The following is a 22957-nucleotide window of genomic DNA, read 5'->3' on the forward strand; positions in this document are numbered from 1 at the left end:
TAGCAATCCAAGACCGCATGGTGGGGAGATAACCAATCCATACCCAAAATCAAATCAAAATCCACTATATCAAGCAAAATAAGATCAACCCTAGTGTCTCGCCTCTGAATAGTCACCACACAGGATCTAAATACCTGATCCACTACTAAAGAATCACCTACCGGGGTTGAAACACACAACGGCTCAACCAATAGCTCTGGGATCATACTCAATCGAGGAGCACAATAAACAGATATATAGGAATAAGTAGAGCCTGGATCAAATAAGGCGGATGCGGGCTAATGGCATAATAACACTATACCTGTGATCACATCGTCCGAGGTCTCAGCATCTGCTCTAGCTGGAGCTGCATAAAAGTGGGCCTGGACTCCCCTACCCTGTGAATCGGCTCTGCCCCCTAACCTGCCTCCTCGGGGACCACCCCGTATACCCTGGTGACCACCCCTACGGTCCTGTCCCTAGCCTCTGCCTCTAGCTGGAGGTGCTGGCGCATGCCTAGCTGCCTGTGGAGCGGGTAAGGCAAACCTGCGATGGGGACACTCACGGGCCCAATGATCTAACACTACAAAAAAACTGGTAAATTATGGCAGATTTTTTGACAATTTGTGACGGTTTCTGACCTCAACAAAAAAAATTGAGGCGATTTTTGAAAATGCCACAATAACTGTTGCCACGAGAATAATTATGGCATTTTTATGAAACCTCCACGACGATCGCCACAAAATGAATTGTGAATTTGTGGGGGATTTTAAAGATAATGAGTGGCAATTTATAACCTCTACAAAATGATATCAATATTTCAAAAAATAAATCCGTGGGAGTTTATAAACCTCCACAATATGATATCAATGTTTCAAAAAAAAATGTGGGAGTTTATAAACCCCCGCAATATAATCACAATGCTCCAAAATAATATATTGTTGGGGTCTATAGTACCCCCACAATATAATTTCAATTCTTGAATGTGGGGATTTACAACCGCTACAATATGATATGAATGTTTTTTTTTTTTTTAAATAGTAGTGGCAGTTTAATTCCGCCACAATATTTCTGTTGCTGAATTTTTTATTAGCAATTTAATCATAGAAATAAATAAATTTTAAAAGTAATTAGTGGCAGTTTATATCAACCAAATATCAAAATGTTTTTGCTGGAAAAAAAATTTCTATCTAAAATCAAATTACAGGATTAATAAAATAATAACATGAATCAAATTTCATAAAAAATAACTAGAGTGACAAACATTACAAATTACAAATGAAGTGTTGCATCATGTCAGCAGCCTCCCAAACATCACCTCTTCGAGTCTAACTACATCAACAATAAAGACATAAGAAAGGAGGAGAATCATAGTCTAGATACTCTAAAAATAAGATAAAACAAACATAAGCAAAAGAACCTCCAAAGAGTAGGGGAAATGGAGATTTAAATCAATATACTAATCGACATTCCTTCCTTTTATTTTTACTCCATTGAGTTTTGGTCTAAGGTTTATCAAAATAGATATTGTAAGTTATGTTGATAAAAAATAGTATGATAAGCAAGCACAAATCAATTGCAACAACAACCATACTTGTCAATTTATGTTATAAGCTCAAATTGCTTAGAAAAAATCTTAGTACTTGGTCTAGAGAAGTTGTTGGAAATGCGTTTGATCAGGCTAAGATTTGGGAAGAGAAGCTTCACTACTTAGAAGAACAAGACCTCTTACATAATAGCGAGGTCTGTTGGGAAGAGCTTCATAAAGGAAAAGCCGAGTACATTAGAATTTAGATTAGATAGATCACTACTAAAAAAACAGTGAATAACGACCTACAAATACCAACTTTCGGAGGTCACTTTTATAACTAATTTTGATCAGTCTAACTAATTTTGACTAAATTTCAACAACTAAATCCACCAACTAAACGGCATTATTTATTTGAACTTATTTAAATAACTAACGACTTTTTAACTCTAACTAATTTTGACTTAATTTCAACAACTAAATCCACCAACTAAACCACATTATTAATTTTAACTTATTTAAATAACTTAACAACATTTTAACTTTAACTAGTATAATTTTGACTTAATTCCAGGAACAAAATCTACCAACTAAACAAGTCAAAACTAAATTTAAAGCTAAGTGTCAACAATAGATGGACACAAATTGATCTTGCAAGAAAATCAATTTTGTCATCAATAGGATCAACTAGTGTTGGTACTTATGCTTAACAAACACATTATTCCTAAATTAAAGCTTAATATCAACATTAAATGGGCACAAATTGATCATGCAACAAAATCAATTTTGTCATCAATAGGATCAGCTAGTGTTGATATTTATGCTTAACAAATATATTATTTCTAAATTTAAAGCAAAGTGTCAACACTAGATGAACACAAATCAATCTTACAAGAAAATCAATTTTGTCATCAATAGGATCAACTAGTGTTGGTACTTATGGTTAATAAACACATTATTCCTAAATTAAAGCTTAATATCAACACTAGATGGACACAAATCGATCTTGCAAGAAAAACAATTTTGTCATCAATAGGATCAACTAGTGTTGGTACTTATGCTTAAGAAACACATTATACCTAAATTAAAGCTTAGTATCAACACTAGATGGACACAAATCGATCTTGCAAAGAAAATTAATTTTGTCATCAATAGGATCAACTAGTGTTGGTACTTTGCTAAACAAACACTCGATGGACACAAACAAATTATCATAAAATTAAAGCTAAGTATCAATACTAAATGGACACTAACACATTATAGAAAACAATTGTACTTGAACTTTAGAAATTTAGAAGTACCAAACCTTATCATACTTTGATGAAAGAAGAAATATAGTCTTGTATCAACTATTTTAGATGTTGAGCTTCCTCAATTGCCTAGTACGAAAAGAAACAATTTAAAATTTCTTTAGTGGTCATTATAGAGAGATTTCAGTCATTATTAACAGTTGATAATCAAAAAACACCTAATTCCTTCATCTATTCAAGATTTCCGACTTTTGAAAGCATCACTTGGAAATTAGAATGCAACTCATTTATGTTTGACGATCTCTTGTTAGAGAAGTAATTGATTTTACCAGATTTTCTTGTTTATGAGCTACATAATGTGTATTTTATCTTCTCAAATAGGTTTCATACATAGCACTTGCATCTTTTTCTCTTTGGTGGACTCTTATGGTTTCTCCTTTTCCACTATTGTTTGTATATCTTTTATTAGAATCTTTGTCCATTTTGTACTTTTTTCTTATAATGAAGTTGTCTTAACCCCACACCCACTCCACAAAATTATTAGAAACTTGGTAGTGTAAAAGCTTAATCTTTACATGTTGGATATAACACTAAAAAGTAAAAACTACCTCCTCTATCGAAACATCTAGTGTTGACCTCAATATTTTAGTGTTGGCCTCAATATTTGTTAGTCTTAAGACTATATTCAAAGGTAGTTTCTAAGTATAGGCACCCCAATACTTACACTAACAATAATTTCCAAACATCTGTTCTTGCTGGTGAGCTATCTCTGCTGGCCAACTGGTTAAAAGTCACATGAAATATAATAGATCTATCAAAGATATTTCCCAAGTAATCTCTTCCTCTTAGTGACTGTGAGGATTAATTAGACCCCACTTGATCCTGTACATCACCACCCCTGCTATTTCTATATTCCAATAATAAATAAAAAAATAGGAATAAAATTTTCACAATTAGGAGGAATTTGAACCAAAATATAATATAAAGTAATAATCCTAAACCATCCCCTTTTATTTTATCCTCATTTTCTCCTAAATGATCCTCTCTCTCCCTTTCACAAAATTACAACGAAAAAAGATGAAGAAAAAAAGAGACAATTACAGTAGTGTTTAAAGAAGTATTATCAGATCTAGAACCATATCATTTTAAGTTGTTTCTAAAAAGAAATCAAAGCTTTATTTTTACATGGGCAAGGATTTTTCAGTAAATGAATAAAAACACCATGAAAAAAATAAACTTACCTTATAAATCGACTTCTGCGCTGAGAGCTGTGCGACGGCCAGCTTGTGCGACTGAGAGCTGCGACGCCCTTTGGTCTCTGCTGCTGCTGCAACCTGCTGCTGAGGCTGCACCGGTAGTGGATGATCATGCAAGAGAACTTATTGAAACATAAAGCTCAAATAGATCGGTTTAAAGATGGGGATAAAAACTCTAAATATTTTCACAGTGTTGTAAGGGAAAGAAGGAGGAAGCTTCATATTCACAATATTATAGATCATCGAGACATGTGGATCCAAGGTGATAAAGGTATATCTCATGCTGCCACATACCATTTTGAACATCTTTTTAATCTTCCCCACAGTTTTACAGATACCAAAATCACTGATTGCATTCCTAGTATCATCACTGAGGAGGATAATGCCTATCTTATTACTATGCCTAATATGGAGGAGATTAAGAATGTTGTTTTTAGCATGAGTTCTACTAATTATGCAGGACCTAACGGCTATAATGGTACCTTTTATCACAAAAGTTGGAACAAAATTTCCAATTATGTTGTCAAAGTTTTTTCAATGGCAAAAAACTTGACAATTTTTTCACTCACACCCGCTTGGTCCTTAATCCTAAAATATATCCTCCAGTCGGCTTCTCTGATCTTAGACCGATTATTTCAACTATCTTCTCCTGCAAGGTTATTTCTAAAATCCTTTCTATTAGATTGAATCCTCTACTTGAGAAACTAATCTCTAAGAATCAAAGTGACTTCGTCAAAGGTAGGCTCATCACGGAGAATGTTATGTTGGCCCAATAACACATATATTAACACCAGAAAGTGAGACATCATTTTTTTCACTATTTATACACTTAAAAAGGCATCAGGATATGAGAGGGATGAACACAATAGATGGAGGGATAACAAGAAAAAGTTAAGAAAGCAAAGTAACTTTCCTGTTACCTGTCAAGAGTAGCTGCATATACTATGTGGTGCTCTGAAGTGATCTCTTGAAAGGCAGATTTCCCATTAACTGAATAGCCTACAGGTATGAAAAATGAAGGATCTTTATTCAAGAAACATGGGGTCTCAAGGTGCACATGTAGATTTCAACTTTTTACAAAAATTCCATTTCAAAGAGATGCAGATGAAGGATCTAGTTGTGGATATCTCAACTGTTCAAATATATGCAGCAGAATCACAAAAAGTAGAATTTTCATGTTTTATTTGTTGTTTCTACAAAGTCCCTCTACAACAATGAATATATATGGTCTCAGACTTGATGCAACAGAAGCTAGGAAAATTATTAATGCAAGACGAACAGCAAAAAATGTTATTGATTTGAATGAGAAATCGGATGCTTTAAGTACTAGAACAAATAACATTCAACACAATTGAAAGGTTCAAGGGAATGAGTTAACTATTCAAAATGGGGTTGTTTCAGTTGTTAATGGCAAGGGCGGGAACTCTGGTAAAGTATTTGATGCTACAGATATTTTTTAAAAAATCAAGATGAGGACTTAGATCGAGCAGCTGCCGTGAGTGATCAATAAGCTTTGTATTTTAGTTAATCAAGTTGAAAAAGCTAAACAAGCTCTTGATAAACAAGGACATGAAACAGTTTTGAAACCAGTACCAACTACAAGCTGTTGATCGAGATTTGCCTGTGCCATCGGAACTCAAAAGTTCTGGCCAGAAAAATAGTGGAACTGAAGTTGTAAAGGCTATTAATATTGCTGCTAAACTGAAAATCTGGGCAGCAATTAATCAGTAGCATAAAGGGGATGGTGTTACACCTTTGGCTAAGTGAATTCGCACAACCAGTCCGACTTTTCCTACGCATACGGGGCTGCAACATTTCAAAACACCCTATCAATTTTCATCTCTATGACAAAACAAGGAAAGATTATGAGGTTTCACAAACTGAATTTCCTTTTACTCTTCCTAAGATGAAATACAATCGTGCTTATAAACCTGAAAGCAATTTTACAAACACATATCCAATTAAAATAACATATCCTTCAAAATGACATTCAAAAAGGAAAGGATTCTAGTATATACGTTTTTGATAAAGGAATTCAAGGAACATTCTAAGAGAATATAGGAAAAAATATGAACCTCATAGCCAACACTGCAAGGCGTCAACTGCTAATTTGTCAAATCTATCTGCTCGACACAGAGTCGACATTCCCTTTCTCCCTGGATGTTCAGGGTTGCTTTGAGAAGATAGTTTAACGCCGCAACTAACTCGGCTCGACTTAACTTACAATTATCTGTATAAAGAACTACACACAATCTGTCCAAAATTAAGTCCTAAGAAATTCAAAGTTAAATCTCTAAGAGGAAGTCTTTATCCAATCAAAGTTCAACCTTTTTCTAGTTAATCAAGCATATCCATCCAATGACAGAAAATATATCAAAATAGAAAAGTCAAATAAAAAAATGAATTAACTAAAATCTCCATAGAAAAAAACAAAGATAATTTCAACTTCGATTGACTTAGTCTAATCAAAGCCTCATTGAATGATAAATGATGACAAAATTCATTCCAAATCAGATTAAAGAAAATCACACATAAGCACCAAACATACTTCAAAAAGAACTGGTAGTATTAATGGTAATCATAAAACTCATTCAGACATTGCATTTGTTGCTAGGTCAGTAGCAACATTTGGATCTACTATATCATCAATTATATGATCTGTAGCTAGTTGTACATAGTCATCACCATCAGCATAAAACTGTTCAAGTTCTTGCTCTTGGTATGGTTCATTCTCATATACTTCTTCTTCTATTACTTCTCCCATATCGTACATATCTCTTGGCTTTAGATGCACAGCAACACTCCAACCTTTATTGACAATATCATCCACATAGAACACCAGTTGTGCTTGAGATGCTTCGATGTAAGGCTCATGTTCTTCACGTTCACCCGTGTGAATCAGTTTATCAAAATTAACACAATTAAAATTCCAACGATCCTTTTGATACCCTCTATCTCGAGTAGTATCAGCCCATTTACATTTGAAAAGAACAACCTTGAATCGTCCATTATAATTGATCTCAATAATATCTTCTAACTTCCCATAATATGGTATCTCCGCTTGCCTTAAATTTCCATCAGAGCTACTTGCAACACATGATGTTTTAGAGGTTAAGAAAACTCCACTATTCTGTGTTTTCAGACCTTCTTCTCGAGCCAAAGTTCGAAATTTAGACCCATTGATATTATATGCAGTATATCTTCTTGCATTTACAGATGGACCTCGTGCTAAAAACTTTAGATCAGTAGACATTGTGTCTATTGAGTCTGGATTCATAATCTAAATTTAAAAAACCGACTTCGTCAAATTTTCTCATTCAGACCAAATATAAATAGTAGCAAATGATTGTTTACTCACCCGTTTTTGGAACCAATCTACAAATTCTTTATTAACTTTCCTCTCTATCTCTGTAGGTGAAGGTCTTCTTCCTCGTGAACTCCTCCTTATGTGTTGTCTAAATTCTCTATATGAAATAAGAAAATTAATGTTAAATAGAATGACTATCCTACTGCAAACATTACAACAACAAAAAAACATAAAGTTTGTAAAAGTTACTCACTCCACAAATGGTGTGACTATTGAACAATTCAAAAGCACATATCGATGAGCTTGTAGTTTCTGCATAGGAGCTAAATGGTAATTTTCTGGAGCTGATGCAGGTTTACCTAGCTGAGGGAAGATAGTCAACATTCCAGAAGGCTGAATGTAGTTTGGATCATCACGGACACGCCTAGGTCTATTGAACCTTGTTTCAATATCCTCCATATAGTAAGAACAAAAGGTAAGAGTGTCTTCAGCTATGTGACCCTTAGCTATACAACCTTCTGATTGTGATTTATTCCGTACAAAGGGCTTAAAATGACCTAATTCCCTACAAAAAGAAGAGACAGTAAGAGTACAAACTATATATTTCAAGTGATCATAACATAAATATCTTTAATTTAGAAATGTTAATGTTTCCAGAAAACAAACATATTTATATTAGAAGGTTAATATTTTACCTCTCCACAGGATACATGTTTCGGTAATGCACTGGACCTCCGAGTTTTGCTTCCTCTACTAAATGAACAGATAAATGAACCATTACTGTAAAAAATGATGGAGGAAATAGTATCTCTAAGTGACAAAGTGTGATTATAATGCGCTCTTGAAGAATATCTAGCTCTGAAATATTCAAGGTTTTGCTAGAGATGGCTCTGAAAAATGAGCAGAATTCCACCAGAACGGTAACTACATGGTCAGGCAATACATTACGAATTGCCAGTGGTAGAAATTGCTCTAAAATAATATGACTATCATGACTTTTCAACCCAAAAATCTTTTTTTGTACCAAATCTACACATCTGGAGATGTTACTGGAGTAGCCATCTGGTACTTTAATATTCTTTAAAGTTGTAAGAAACAACTTTTTGGTGTCCACCTTCTTTTTGCTATCAGTCATTAGTGAAAACACAGCAAGGTTATATGATCCATTATCCTTCAGCCAAAGATCACGCCTTATGCCCATTTCTCTTAGATCCTTTCGGGCATTTTCATTATCTTTTGATTTTGATTTATCATGGAGCAACGTATATATGATATTGTCACATATATTCTTTTCAATATGCATAAAATCTAGATTATGACGCAACAAGTTAGATTGCCAATAAGGAAGTTCAAAAAATATACTTCTCTTGTTCCATTGTTTAGTTGCTCGTCTAGATCTTTTCCTTTTACCATCCAACTTTGCTCCTTTACCTTCCGCAATTTGTCTCAAAATGTCAGATCCTGATAGTTTTATTGGTGGATTCCGCTCCTCTGTGCTTCCATTGAAGCGCACTCGGTTGAATCTGAACCTGTGATTTCTTCTCAGGAAACGACGATGACCCATAAAACAACACTTTTTACTATGAACAAGACGACAAGGTTCTGTGTCAAAGTTACAAGTTGGGCAAGCAAAACCAGTATGTGTATTCCAGCCAGAGAGGATACCTAATCCAGGAAAGTCACTAATTGTCCACATAAGAGCTGCATGCATTCTGAAAGTTTCATTCAATGATGAGTCAAACGTTTCAACACCATCATTCCATAACTCACACAATTCCTTCACAAGAGGCTGTAAGTACACATCTATATTATTTCCAGGCATCTGCTTGCCTGGAATGATCATTGATAAGATGAAAGAGGTGTGCTTCATACACATCCAAGGAGGAAGATTGTACGAAATCAAGAAGACTGGCCAAATACTGTAGCTAGTACTCATTGTTCCAAAAGGATTAAAACCATCGCTAGCGAGGCCCAACCGAACGTTTCGAGGATCAGAAGCAAATCCAGAGTGAGTTTGATCAAATGTCTTCCATGCCTCCCCATCCCTTGGATGCCTCATCAACCCATCTGAGTTACTGTCCAAAGCATGCCATCTCATATGCTCAGCAGTCTTGCGACACATAAATAACCTTTTCAACCTTGGTTTCAATGGAAAGTAACGCAAAACCTTTGCAGCTTGCTTGTTTTTCTTGTTAGGATTCCATTTAGATGTACCACAATGCTTACATGCTTCCAATTCAGAATCACCTTCCCAGAATAACATACAATTATTTGGACATGCTGGTATATTGGTGTAGTCAAGGCCAAGTTTGCTAATTGTTTTTTTGGCCTCATAAAAAGAAGGAGGTAACTTTGCATCTTCAAATGCATCTCTCAATAAATCTAGTATCATGGTCATTGCCTTGTCACTTAATCGACAATAGACCTTTATATGATACAATTTTATTAAAAACTCTAGCTTTGTATACTTGCTCCCTTCATACAGTGTTTCACTTGCATCTTTGAGAAAGTCGCGAAAGTCACCAGTATCCTCCCTATGCCCCTCATTTGATGTTTCAGTTGAACCAAATGGTTGAGATGTTCCTACATCAGCCGATTGCTGCCTATACTGCCCAAATGCGTCACTAATCATTGTTTCTATTGGATTTTCTGGACGGAACGTCTCTTGCATAACAACTCTATCTCCAGAAGACTCTAATAGCTTTTTCTCACCATGAATATTCCAAATAACATAATTTTGAGGGAATGGCTTGCAAACCAAATGATCCTGCACTTCGTCTCTAGTTTTCCACTTGCCAAAACAACACATGGGACATGGGCATCTGATTGTATCATCCACAGCCGCATTTTTAAATGCAAAATCAAGAAATTTATCCAAACCAAGCAAGTATTCATTTGAGGTCTGTGGCTTTCCAATCCATGATTTATCCATTGAGAAGTAACAAAAAGAAATTAACAGGGACAAGTTAGAGTATACCTCCAAAAGAAATCCCCCTAATGCAGGAATACCTTTAAATTTTGTTGTACTTGCAATCTACTCCAAGAATCCCAAATTGCTGGTTCAAACCAAATTAATTCCAGAAATTGACAGAGGATAGAAAGAATCTGCTAGGAATCTCACAAAGGACTTCTTGTATACATATATAGTAAAGGATGGAACAAGTAGTAGAGTAAGGAGGGGAAACTTCAAACCAAGAAAACCTAATCAGAAAGAAAAGATTTGGATAGTTATACGGTTGTGCTATGGAGAAGGTTTTGCTTCGTGCCTAAATCTGCCCAACTGTGGATGCAGTAAATACCTTTTGAAACCTATAAGGACTAGGATTCTTTTTTATTTACAATTTTGAATTTGAAATTGAAAAATAAGATTTAGGAACATATCTTTGGGCAGTAAATAGCTTTTTTTTATCTATTTATTTATTTTTGAAAAGAACTTAGTGCTTACTAATTTTAGACTACAGGCATTGTCACTATATTTATATATATAAAAAAAATATAACTAAAAATCAAATGATAATATTGAGTTATAGGTTTGAGTTATAAGATAAAAATTAACAGAAAATATTATTAAGTTCTTCAAAATGATTATTCTAATATTGTTTAGCCCGAGTGGCCAAAGAAAAATATTGTCATATAGAAATCTTCAAACATACCACGTAAGCATTGATAGGATAACTTATATAATAAAATATTGATGAAAAATGTAAATCAAACAACACACACATTAACTTCAATTTTGATCAACACATGACTTTTTCCTTCATGTTTCAGAAGAATCTCATAATCAATTCAACTAGCAACAGATATGGTATGTCGCTAATTTTTACTAAGCTTTTAAATGGACATAGTAAAATTTATCAACTCAACATAGAAGCCAATTTGCTAACAGTCCCCAAAAGAGGAAGACCATACACTAAAGAGAATGTTGGTTTTAGATGAATTAGGGCCAAACACATACACAGCCCCTTAAACTTGGCCCCATTTTTCATTTTGGCACTCCAACTTAGCCTTGTTCCATTTTAACCCTTGAACTCCATTTTTTCTGTTCCATTTTAACACAAAATACTATTTTTATGATTCTTTATTTTATATATATTCTTCAAATGCAACTTCTTATTTTAAATCGACACGTGTCAATTAATTTTAGTTAAAAAAATTAAAAATTAACAAAAAAATTTAAAAAATAGACGTGTGCCTGTTAATTTTCATAAAAAAATTAAACATTCGCAAACGAATATAAAAATTTTCAAATAATAATATTATTTTTTGAGATTTCTCTGTATTTTTGCATGAAAATAAATTGACGAAAGTTCTTTGATTTTCTTTCTTAAACATTCAATTAAATTAAATAACACTACTTATTTATTTTTTCTTATCATCTAGGCTATCTAAATTTAACGCAAATACTCACTTTTAATTTTTAATATAAATCAATACGAATAAAAAAACTCATCTTCAATACGAGTAAAAAAAGACTCTTGTTCATTGCTAATAACACTACTAAAAAATGTTACCAACACAATTTCGTCGGTTATTTTTCACACAAAAATACATAACACTCTTAAAAAGAAATTATTATTTTTTAAAAAGAATTATTTTTTGTTAATTTTTATTTTTTTTAACTAAAATTAATTGACACGTGTCGATTTAAAATAAGAAGTTGCATTTGAAGAATATATATAAATTAAAGAAATCATAAAAATAATATTTCGTGTTAAAATGGAACAGAAAAAATGGAGTTCAAGGGTTAAAATGGAACAAGGCTAAGTTGGAGTGCCAAAATGAAAAATTGGGCCAAGTTTGAGGGGCTGTGTATGTGTTTGGCCATGAATTAGAGTGTCCATTGGAAATAACATCTAATGAGTAATAGCTTGTCGGCGTTTCACTTGCTTCACTTGTTTCAATCGCCATTTTAAGTCAAAAACCACGAAAAAGCTCGAAAAAATCTCGGAATCCTCGGAATACGAACAAAGGGTCAATCTAGACCAAACTCAACACTCCGGAGCTAACCGCACTGACGAAATTTTCATCCGAGAGCGTTTACTCAGAATGTTGACGAAAGTCAAACCTAGGCTTAAACTTAAAGTTAAAACGCCTAATCGCACCAACTCACACTGAAAACCTCGGGAGTCACGTTGACCATGCTACTAGCCTAAAATGACCCTTCCGGAGCTGATGGAATCGTCAAAATTTGATTCAGATGTCATCTTTTTGAACTTTTGATCGAAAATGATCGTTCAAGGTTCAGAAGCTCCAAAAACACTAAAACTCACACAATAACCAAATGAACGACCAGGTGACTAAACTATCAGTCCCAACAAGTCGTAATGACTTGGGGCTGCTACAGAAACGCTCTAAATGATGCACAAAAGGCAAAACACAGAAATGACCAAGAGTGTCATTTCATGTCCCTTGCTGCTATAGTCCCTTAACAACAATACATCCACTTTCCTTTGACTAGAGTTATCAATGTTGAGATGAGCATTAATAGAGACAACGTGAATGTTTTTGCTTTTATGAAAAAACAAACCCTGAGTAGCCATGTCCAACATAATAGTCTCGTTGAGGTGCCTTTAAGTTACCAGTTTCCTTTAATAGGTTCATGGCAGTTCCCATTAAAAGCTCTGAAAGAAGTTGCTTTGGAACTCAAACTATACCCAAAACCGATGTCTGCATTCAGAGACGAATTAAAGGGTAAAAAATGGGTCACTCGAACCCGTGGTCATCCGACAAAACTCGATATATTATTTGTATAATTTTTAAAATATAGTAAATATTAAATAAAGGAACCCATGATCACAAATGATTGGATGGCTCACTGGTTCAAGGGTTGATTTTTGATTGTGAGGTTGAGGGTTCAATTCCTAGAGAGGACCTCTTTTTAAAATCAATTAAAAAGCACCATTGTTTGTTATTTTTTTGAAAAAGTTTCATTTTTTTTTTATAAAGTGTACTTAAATTTCTTGAGATGCTGCATATATTTTTTTTTATAAATGGTTTCTTTCAATAATTCTTTTTCAATCAATAATTCATATAAAAAATGCATTTAATTTTTCTTGTGACATAATACTCGAGATTTATCAAACTTCTAATAATTTTTTCCTTTACTATTATTTTTTCCCGAAAATCGTATTTAATCGTTTTCTTATGAAAAACCTATAATCTATTATTGCTAAATTAAATGAGTCCCTCAAATTTGTGAGCCTAAAATTGTTGCCTTTTTATTAAAGGCCCGAGATCGCCCCTGACAATGGTGCACCCATCTTTTTGAAATCCTAAATTCGCCTCTGTCTACAATATAGGAAAGGCTAAGATCTCAAATACCAAATGCAGGGTGGTCTAACACCAAAGTCACTCGCATTTGTACTTCAACTACTTACTAAAGGTGACAGAAGAATGCTTAGGTAACACAAACACATACAACAAAAGTTGATAGGGAGTAATCAGTTGCTCGGGTAATAACAACACCATTGGTTCTGATCTCCAGGAGTTAATTCAATGCTTCTTCTGTGATGATCTCACCAGGAATCAAAACTGGAATACCAGGTGGATAAGGACATACAAGTTCTCCACAAATTTCACCGAGGCTATCTCTTATGAATATGTCATATGAAGCAGAAGTAGATGTTTACTCTTTTAAAGAACTTCCATCACAAGTTCGAAGAAATCTCAATTTAGATAAAATGCAATGGTCGTCGTTTCATGCATGAATGTTAAAATGTTCATACATTTCAAAAGGATTGACAATCATGTGATACATTTCACAGTATCATAACAAAGTTACTGTTTTGGTGCAATGCCCAGCGGGTGTGATTTCTGGAGGATAGCGTTGCACGTGTTATGTGATATTTTACACTGAATTTTCACAGTTGCTATCTCAAAACTGAGAGTGCAATTAAGCACTTATTTTAACACAAGCTTGCTAATTGTGTTGATGTGCAAACAACTCTTTTTCTACGTCGATAATATATACATAGCTCCTGTCCCTGTTTTGTTGTCTCTGTTTGGTTCGACAAGCTTCTCAAAGTGTGTGGATCAAGGAAGAGATTGTGTTTGCGAGATCAAGCATAAAAGGAAAAAATACTAACTTGCAAAAATAATCAATTATAGTATGAATTTAATTAGAGCTAGTAAAGTGCTCTAACTTGACATTACATTCTAAATATGCAGATCATGCTTGCCCACACTACTCTCACACCAATATCGCACTCCTTGATCCCAAGCAAGTTGGGCAATGGGCACAAGATATCCACTTTGAATAAGTTCTGCTACTACTAAATAGACCTTATAACTATAACTCTATAAGCATTAAAAATGAGGAAAAAAAAATATATATTGAGCATGGTAGAACAGGCTTTCTAATAATAGCTACACTGAAATCCAGCAAATAGCAGTGCATGTACTCGGCAGAGTTGCGAGTTATAGATAATCCCGATGTCTGACCCCAAAAGAACAGCAGCATCAATGTTTTCACTTGTCAGGTAGAAAGTTCTTCCTCACCACAAAAAAATGAAGACTTGAAGAGCACCAACTCAATAATGCTGAATTTAGCAAAGAGAATAAATAAGTAATATAAAATCAACTACAGGTGATTATAAGATTATGTTGTTAAGGCTGCTGACTATTGCATTTCAAAGGAATTAAGAGAATGACTCCTTTAAAAGGATCCACATAATCATGACAGAGTAGTTCTGCAAGTACGATGAAGTTAGCAAGTAACATGTACTACAGTAGCTCGGACTCATCTGTAGAATTTTAATCAGCATATTAACAATAACTATGGATTAGGCTTCATGCAAGGATAGTTATAGTCATTATAGGAGCCAACTTAGATGGTGTCCTAATAGCAAACTTTATGAGATCTCAGACATGGTTCATGAGCCGTGTTTTGGTATTTTGTAGCAAGAATAGAGAAATAATAATTTAGTTGTTCTATGTAAGAATCTTGCCATATCAGAAACAAACTTTCTGAACCTATTTGTAACATGACCTTAGGATATTAGAATATATCAACTTAAGTTTAAATTTAAATCATATGCATAAATAATCCACTGACCAATCTCTATGTAAAACATAAAAAGATTTACCATTAGAATACCCATAATAGCAAAAGTCACAAATTTAAGTACTGAACGTCAAACTAAAGCATAGTAAACACAACTCTAGACAACCATTACAAATTCAAAGACATGAAAAGTACTAAAAGTAGTCCACAAAGAAAACATTAAGCATTTGGTTGGTGATTTGCATTGTCAGCTGATGAGCCTCTTACATCCATAGGTGAAACCATTTCAGTCTCCTCTCTATCAACAGGCTGAAAAAACAAATAAAATGGTATTCAATACAACTCACTCTAGTAGAGTTCCTGCAAAGATCCTATCCTGAGCCTTTAGAAATGCACAATTTTACAAGGTTGATTGGTGAGTACATAACAACCAAAGCAGAAAACTATTTTGTACAAAAAATAATAGGACTACTGGCCTTACTAAGAAAGAGACACGACGAATCATTATTGTATCATGCCACATATTTCAACCATCATGTAGTTCTAGTACTAAAAATCTTTCCTTAGGCTTTCAATCATGTTCATGTACCACACTCATGTTAGAAACTATGTTATATAAAGTATGGCTTTGTGCAGAGGTTAAAATAAAAAACATTCACATGTTTGAACCGGCTATTCCAGAGTCAATCAAGAGAAACAGAGTGCATCTGAGCTATCAGGAGACTAAACAACTATATCCACCTCAGTACAATCAAGAACTAAGTTCATACTTTGATGTGATCAATCAAAACCTGGGCATGTACTTTTATTTACATTAAGGCAACTCAGGAAGAAATCACATAGAAGTGCAATATTACCAAACTGATCAGAACTGAGTAATAGAAGAAGTACAAAGAATATTTACTTCTTACCGGTGGTTGAGGAGCAAACATAGTAGCTAATTCTTTAGGAATCCCTCCTTCCTTAGATATCATGTAATTCTTCAACACAGTCAAGGTTTCTTCAACTTGGGACTCCAAACGCGCGACCTTTTGATGCAAATATGTAGAAGTTGCAGATGATTCACCATAGCTTGATGAAGAAATGCTCAGCTCGTTAAGTCGTCGCTTTGTATTCAAGAATGTGTTTGATGGAGCTGCTCCCATACCCATACATCTTACCCTCCCAGAGTGTTCTGCTCCTAATATCTTACCAACAATATCTTCTGGGGAAACTTCAAACTCATTAGTGTTACAATGAGTCATATGTGACTCAATTTGTTCCTACGATCATATCAATATCAATAGTAAGTATAAAATAGTAATAGATGCAGAATATTATACAATAACAATGAATTAATATTAAAAAATGCATCGATGCCATACTTACCCCTATAGTCCGAGCCTCAGCATTCACAAATGATCCATTCTTTCTCTTATGAGTTTCAATAAACATTTTTCCGCGACTAGGAGCTTTACCAGTTTCTAGAAACTAAGAAAGAAATATATTATAAATGTTATCCAAAAACAGTTTAGTTAAAGACAAGTCAAAACTATTAAGTTAATGCGCATACCATCTCATAACGTCTTCTCGAGTTAGCCTTTGAACCACCAGTGTGTGGCATTTTTTGCTTCCTCTGAATTTCCTTATTTCTTCTACAAAGCTCCTATCAACAAAAAAAGCAACAACTCAAAATGTTCATCTTTATATAAGTATGATGAAACAAAACTTATTAATATAATCTGAATCTTACAATTGTTGATGGTTTCTGACGGTAAGCAACAAAACTAGCCCATTGATCTTTATTTATACCAGATGGCACATTCCTAATGATCTCATTTTTGCTTCTTGCAGGGTCAAAATATTCATTCCACAATCTCTTGTAGCCCACTTTTTTGAAATGCTACTATTGCAATATCTGTATGCAATGGACTCAGAAACCCGGAAAAGAAATCGAGGCTTCAAATAAAAAATAGAAGTTAGTTTTCTCATGTATTCTAAAATCTTTCGAAAAGTGTGTGTGTGTATATATATATATATATATATATATATATAAGAACACTTGTACCTTCAATATTGTTTCAAAGCAGTCTTCCATGTACTTCTTAGGCATGCCTGATTGCCCTGACCACCTCTCAAAACTAATTGGGAATAAATTACAATCAATTGCCAATGATCCACAATATCCAGCGAGTAGTCCCTGTGCATCACCATATGCGGATTTGTATGCGTCAAAGTCCACAATGATGCGCTCTCCAACAGTTAGATTATTAACCTCATTAACCTTGACATTAATCTGCTTGATAGCGTTTTCTGAATCTTTACAAGAAAATTAGTTACTTAACCAAAAAAGAAAAAAAAAGATACTCATAAGTTGAACTAAAAATGGCATAAGAAATATATACCTTTAGCCTTTACTCTCCAATATCGTGCAGATGGACGTGGGTGCAGAGATGCTGCACTTGAATTAGAAGGCAGAATTGGAGCTTGTTCTTGCTGCAGGGCAATTGGAGCTTGTTCTTGCTGCGGGAGAATTGGAGTTTGTTCTTGTTGGACTCCATCAGCTTGTGAAGGATTTGTTGAAGCAACTTGGAGGTCTTGTGCCACTGGAGTAGTTGATGATGAAGCATGTCCGTTAGCTGACTTTAGTGGATTCTTAAAACGTTTAATCTTTGGCATGGCTGCATATTCATAAAAAACAGAGAGGTGAATCAAATATGAACAAGTTCTGAGATGACACGGTAAAATCATGTAATTGACAAAGGGAATCTGTTTAATACCACTCGAATACACAGGAAATCAAAAAATTACGCGATGTCACAATATCAATAAAGCTTGGCAGCAAAGGAAAATCCCAATATAAAGCAAAAAACGTGTGCCCAACAATCATATTGATGAAAACAAAATGTAAACTTAGAAGAAATTTAGTAGAAGTTAAATAAAACTGACCTAATGCTATCATCTGATTCCATCTCTCCAAAATGGATTATAGGGGAATTTATAGCTCTCGGAAAGGGAAGTTTTGTCACCAAGAAAAGTGGAGAAGAGGGGAAAGTGGGAAGATTGAGGGGAAGGTGGGAAGATGGAGGGAAAGGTTCAGAAAATGGCGTTGGTGGAAATATGGAGGGAATAACGTAGGAGTTACTAGGTTAAAAGCGAGGGAAACAAAAAAGCACTACGTAAATTTTGTTTTAACTTTTCCCTCTTTTAAATTTTTATCATCACTATTATTTAAATAGAAGCACATTTAATAATAGAAAAAAAATGTTTGGTAAGACATACTTAAGCACAATTCATTTATCTACTAAAGAAGTAATAAAGAAATTAAAGTAAAGACAAAACAAATCCAAAATAACGACAACTTAATATATAGGAAAATTTATCAAAATGTACAAATTCATCTAAAATTCAGAACAACTAATATTCATAGACTTGATAAATGTAGCAAAATTATAATTATCAAATTATTTAGTTGAACAAAGTGGCTTCTGCATGTTAATATGAATGTTTCTTTAAGTAAATAACCAATTTTTGAACACGTTCTAATATCATTTCATATAAACTATGATCTACCTTGTTATTTTTTATATTGTTAACACACGATGGTGGAGCTGTTTCCGTGTGACCTATAGGTCACGAGTTCGAGCCGCGGAAGCAACCACTAATGCTTGCTTGCATTAGTTTTGTGTTAGATTAAGTATGGTCTTCACAATTCTAGAGAGCTCTTCCAAAACTTTCAGAGATTTTACAGGATGAACAAATATGCAGAAGTAAATGTCAAAGTCGATCAAAACGAGAGTGACTTACGGTGATGAAATATGAGTGGTTCAGAGTGAAATACTGTCTCAATACCATGTCCAACAAAACGATCAACAACACCATAACCAAAATTTTCAGTATGTTCACTGAAACCAAAGTCCAAAAAGTGCAATGTCCAAGAAAGAGTGTCAACTAAAAATAAGGTACATACACAAGAAATGACATTAATTGTTTGCCAACAATATTTAAGAAAATCACAGTAAATTATTCAAAGTTTCATCAGAAGCAGCGAATTTCACTACCGACATTTTTTAGTGGTAACTAAAAGTTTTTGTATTTGTTAGACAGAAACAGTTTGATACTATAGGAACTTCAAAATAGATAGACTGTTGAAGCTTCAAAATATCCATAGCACCAAATAATAATCACGAATTCACGATAATATCATATTCAGAAAACTACCTGATCCTCTTTCCTATCTTCCTATAAAGAGCACCATCTCTGCAAACAACAATTCCATAGTGCAAGGACTCTTATCATTCAGACAAGGAATAGTAAAATATCACAACAAATTAATCCAGAAAATGACACTCTTATCGTTCATATGACATACCAAGAATGATCCCATGAGCACATTTGAAGTAGGAGCTTGTCAAAGTCCTGAACTTCTCCTGTCCAGCTGAAGAAGATATTTTTAAGAAAAGTTACAACCTGGCCTAGGAAACTTCGAAAAATACAGTAGCAAAGAAACCATGCTGAAAATAATGCGAAAAACAAACAGTAGCAACAACAAATAATATGATAACTAAAGCGAAAGAATCAGCAGGGTAATAATAACTAATCTGTTACAAAATACACTTATTTCCTAGATGTTGAAAAGTTTTTAGTCAATAACAGCTCCGTATATCATCCACAGACTAATGCTTACAAAGTTGTACATCAGGTGTTATTCCCACTTGATCGATTTCATGAAGTGCAGGAGACAAATACTTGGCTACTGTAACAAATAGAGCCGATCCATCGTGCAACTGTGTAACACTCTGCATCAAACAAAATTGGATATTGTAAAAGATGAGATTTATAAGCAAAACAGGGAGGGAAAATTTTATCGAGCAAACGTAGTGCAACACAAGAATGCAAGTTTAAAGAAAAGGAACTCAAAAGCTTTTGACTAAGTTCACTTTCCATCTAGGAGGTTAATATAATAATAATTTTACTGCAATGAGACGTGTTATGGAAGCGTCAAATCCATCAGAAAGTTAAACAGACTAGTGGGTAACTTTTATATATAGACTGAGAAGGGTTAGCATCTGTCCAAAGTTCAAGCCAACCTGTATATTTCCTTTCCCAAAAGTCTTATGCCCGACAAGGATTGCACGACCATTATCATGGAGTGCCCCAGCCAGAATCTCACTAGCACTTGCACTTGCCTCATTCACCTGTTATGAGGGAATCAAAGAGCAGAAAAAAGTGATAACTTTATAGATTCTGAGTAGGAACTTTCAGATTAGCTGGAGAAAACATTCAGGAGCGAGCACCTCGATCTAATCAGGCTCCTGAATGCTCCTTCTAATCTCTTCTCAATGTTGTCAAGTTGAGCCTCAAAAGTCACACAACACACAACAGTAACATTACCGAGATAACACAACACACAACAGTAACATTACCAACAGCACACAGCAGATATACAAGAACACCAGCTGGAAACAAAAAGTAAAAAGTAAAGAAACAAACACACATCAAGACATAACACACTGCCGAAAAACAAACACGAAATAATTTGACTTCTAAAGCATTTTGCAGCAACCATAATAACTACAAAATTTAACATAATACTAAGTAAATCTTAAATTTAAACAATTTTATCAAGTCACCATAAATCCTTGAAAACCCAATTCTACCACACAATACCAGCACAAATAACTAAACCACGAAAAATATAACAAAGTTAACCTAATTCTAACACAAAATACACAAAAATGGTAGGTTAGTGCAGCTCATTTCAAATTTTTCATCCTTGAGAAGTACAACAAAATTAACCTAATTCTATCTCTATGCAACTATACAAATAGCAAACAAATGAACTTACCTAGTTGCTACAATCAGAAATTTGTATAAAGTTTCAGATCTGTGCATATTGAGATGAGAGAATCCAAAAAAAAGAAGAAGAGCAGTGACACTTTTTTAACCTTAAAATGGTTATTTCAATTCCGAATCTGAAAAACTAGCTGAAATTTACATAATTAAAGTGGTAGCGAGCTGGCGGCGAATTGGCGGTGTGGTGATCGATGAGAGAATGGTGGTGTAGCGATCATGGAGAAGTGAGGAGTGTGAGCTCTGAGAAATGTTGGAGTGAAGTTTCCAAAGTTAAAATATTTTTGAATTATTTTTTGGCAGTATATATTTTTGAATTTATTTTGGTAGTATATATTTTTGAATCAAAACAACTTATGTTTTTTAAATAACTTAGTCTTTAATATTTTTATTTAATAAAAGAGGTACAAATAGCTTTTAGAATGAGAAATAAGTATAAGTCAATTTTGAAATTTTTATGAAAAAATTTATTTTCAGATGACAGGTGTTTAAACTCCCACTATTTATTTAAATTTTTTTTCTTTTCAGATGGCGGGGTTCTAAACCCTCGCTAATACTTTTATTTTTTGTTAGCTCTTAAACCCCCTGTATTTAATGTAATTTGTGAGGGTTGCAACTAACCTTCGCTTTGAAACCCCCAGATTTTAGGTGTTTTTTTGTAGTGAAAGGCATATATGTGCCCACGTGAACATCATAAATATTGCATTATTCATTATAAATAATAATTGGTTCACGTGGACACACATATATCTTTAAAATACACTATTTAATAGTGCAAGGAGGTAAAAGACCCTCCATAAAGTTTGGTATCGAAACAACAATTTCGGCCAAAATTGAAATATTTTTCAGACCATTTTCCCTTTTTATCATTAATTTTATATATAGTCATGTAGTTCCATTTCATTTTTATCAAACTTAAAAAATTTATTTATACTTTAAATATCTTAACGTTTATCAAAAAATGATTTTTTTCGAATATTTTATTACCATAATGCTTAACTACTCTTTTATTTGAATTATAATTTTATTGTATCTATATATTAATAAATTATATATATTCAAATATTTAAAAACAAATAATCTTAATCATTTAGTGTTCAGATCTACAGAATCATTCAGATGTGCATTCAAATTCAGACGTCTTAATTTTAATGTATACAAATGAGGCTAAAGTGTTAAAATTATTATGAATGATTATTGATTTCATAAAAAGTACAAAATATGATCTAATTTTGTGACTACATGATTGTTGATTGCTTAGGGTCGAATTTGTTAAAATATTATTTCATACAGTGATAATATTATATAAAATATATGTTTTATGTCGATTTGAAATCGCCGTAATACAAATTACATAAGTCATTATCAAGTGCACAAAAATTATGATTGTTAATTATAAATCGTCGTTATATGTGAAATAAATCGCCAAGATTGTTCTGTTCTTTTGTAGTGCAAAAGCCCCCACAAAAATATCGTCACAACAAGAATAATTTTGAGGAGGTTGAAACACATGCTACAAATTGAATTTATAGTGGGGGTCTTTTACAACCTCCACACTTAAACCGCCATAAAAAGAATTATTTTGCGAAGGTTGGCACAAACACCACAAATAATATTTATAGAGGAGGTCTTTTGCAACCTCCACACTAAAACCGCCATAAAATGAATTATTTTGTAGAGGTTAGCACAAACGCCACAAATTGAATGTGTAGTAGGGGTTTGTTATGACCCCTATAAATTAACCGCCACAATTTAGCAGTTTTTTGTAGTGTAACTCCCCACACTCATAGCACCCCTGGG

The 22957-nt window shown here is 33.8% G+C and overlaps 3 protein-coding genes across 6 annotated transcripts; all 3 read right to left on the reverse strand.

Annotated features, from left to right (window-relative positions):
* Positions 1–3994: 3994 nt before the first annotated feature.
* Positions 3995–10615, reverse strand: LOC125853663 (uncharacterized). Of its 4 annotated transcripts, none has more exons than XR_007445197.1 (6): positions 8016–10615; positions 7574–7885; positions 7372–7477; positions 6089–6255; positions 4934–5012; positions 3995–4103 (listed from the first exon to the last, which is right to left on the reverse strand). XR_007445197.1 is itself a non-coding variant. In XM_049533385.1 (4 exons), the coding sequence occupies exons 1-4, from the start codon at positions 10250–10252 to the stop codon at positions 6601–6603; spliced, it is 3348 nt and encodes a 1115-aa protein (XP_049389342.1). In that variant the 5' UTR covers positions 10253–10615; the 3' UTR covers positions 6470–6600. The 4 variants fall into 4 exon arrangements, 1 of the variants encoding a protein (XP_049389342.1); XR_007445198.1 differs by having other exon boundaries at positions 6089–6266; XR_007445199.1 differs by lacking the exons at positions 3995–4103; positions 4934–5012 and adding an exon at positions 5682–5819.
* A 4773-nt stretch (positions 10616–15388) lies between these two features.
* On the reverse strand, positions 15389–16977 carry LOC125861727 (uncharacterized). The gene is made up of 4 exons (XM_049541589.1): positions 16878–16977; positions 16694–16795; positions 16237–16587; positions 15389–15634 (listed from the first exon to the last, which is right to left on the reverse strand). The coding sequence occupies exons 1-4, from the start codon at positions 16926–16928 to the stop codon at positions 15545–15547; spliced, it is 594 nt and encodes a 197-aa protein (XP_049397546.1). The 5' UTR covers positions 16929–16977; the 3' UTR covers positions 15389–15544.
* A 133-nt stretch (positions 16978–17110) lies between these two features.
* On the reverse strand, positions 17111–21406 carry LOC125851698 (uncharacterized). Its single transcript, XM_049531480.1, has 7 exons — positions 20395–21406; positions 19992–20103; positions 19677–19742; positions 19112–19209; positions 17710–17985; positions 17373–17623; positions 17111–17263 (listed from the first exon to the last, which is right to left on the reverse strand). The coding sequence occupies exons 3-7, from the start codon at positions 19697–19699 to the stop codon at positions 17111–17113; spliced, it is 801 nt and encodes a 266-aa protein (XP_049387437.1). The 5' UTR covers positions 19700–19742; positions 19992–20103; positions 20395–21406.
* Positions 21407–22957: the final 1551 nt, after the last annotated feature.

Source organism: Solanum stenotomum, chromosome 1 (genome assembly GCF_019186545.1).
Source record: "Solanum stenotomum isolate F172 chromosome 1, ASM1918654v1, whole genome shotgun sequence".
Taxonomy (NCBI): Eukaryota; Viridiplantae; Streptophyta; class Magnoliopsida; order Solanales; family Solanaceae; genus Solanum; species Solanum stenotomum.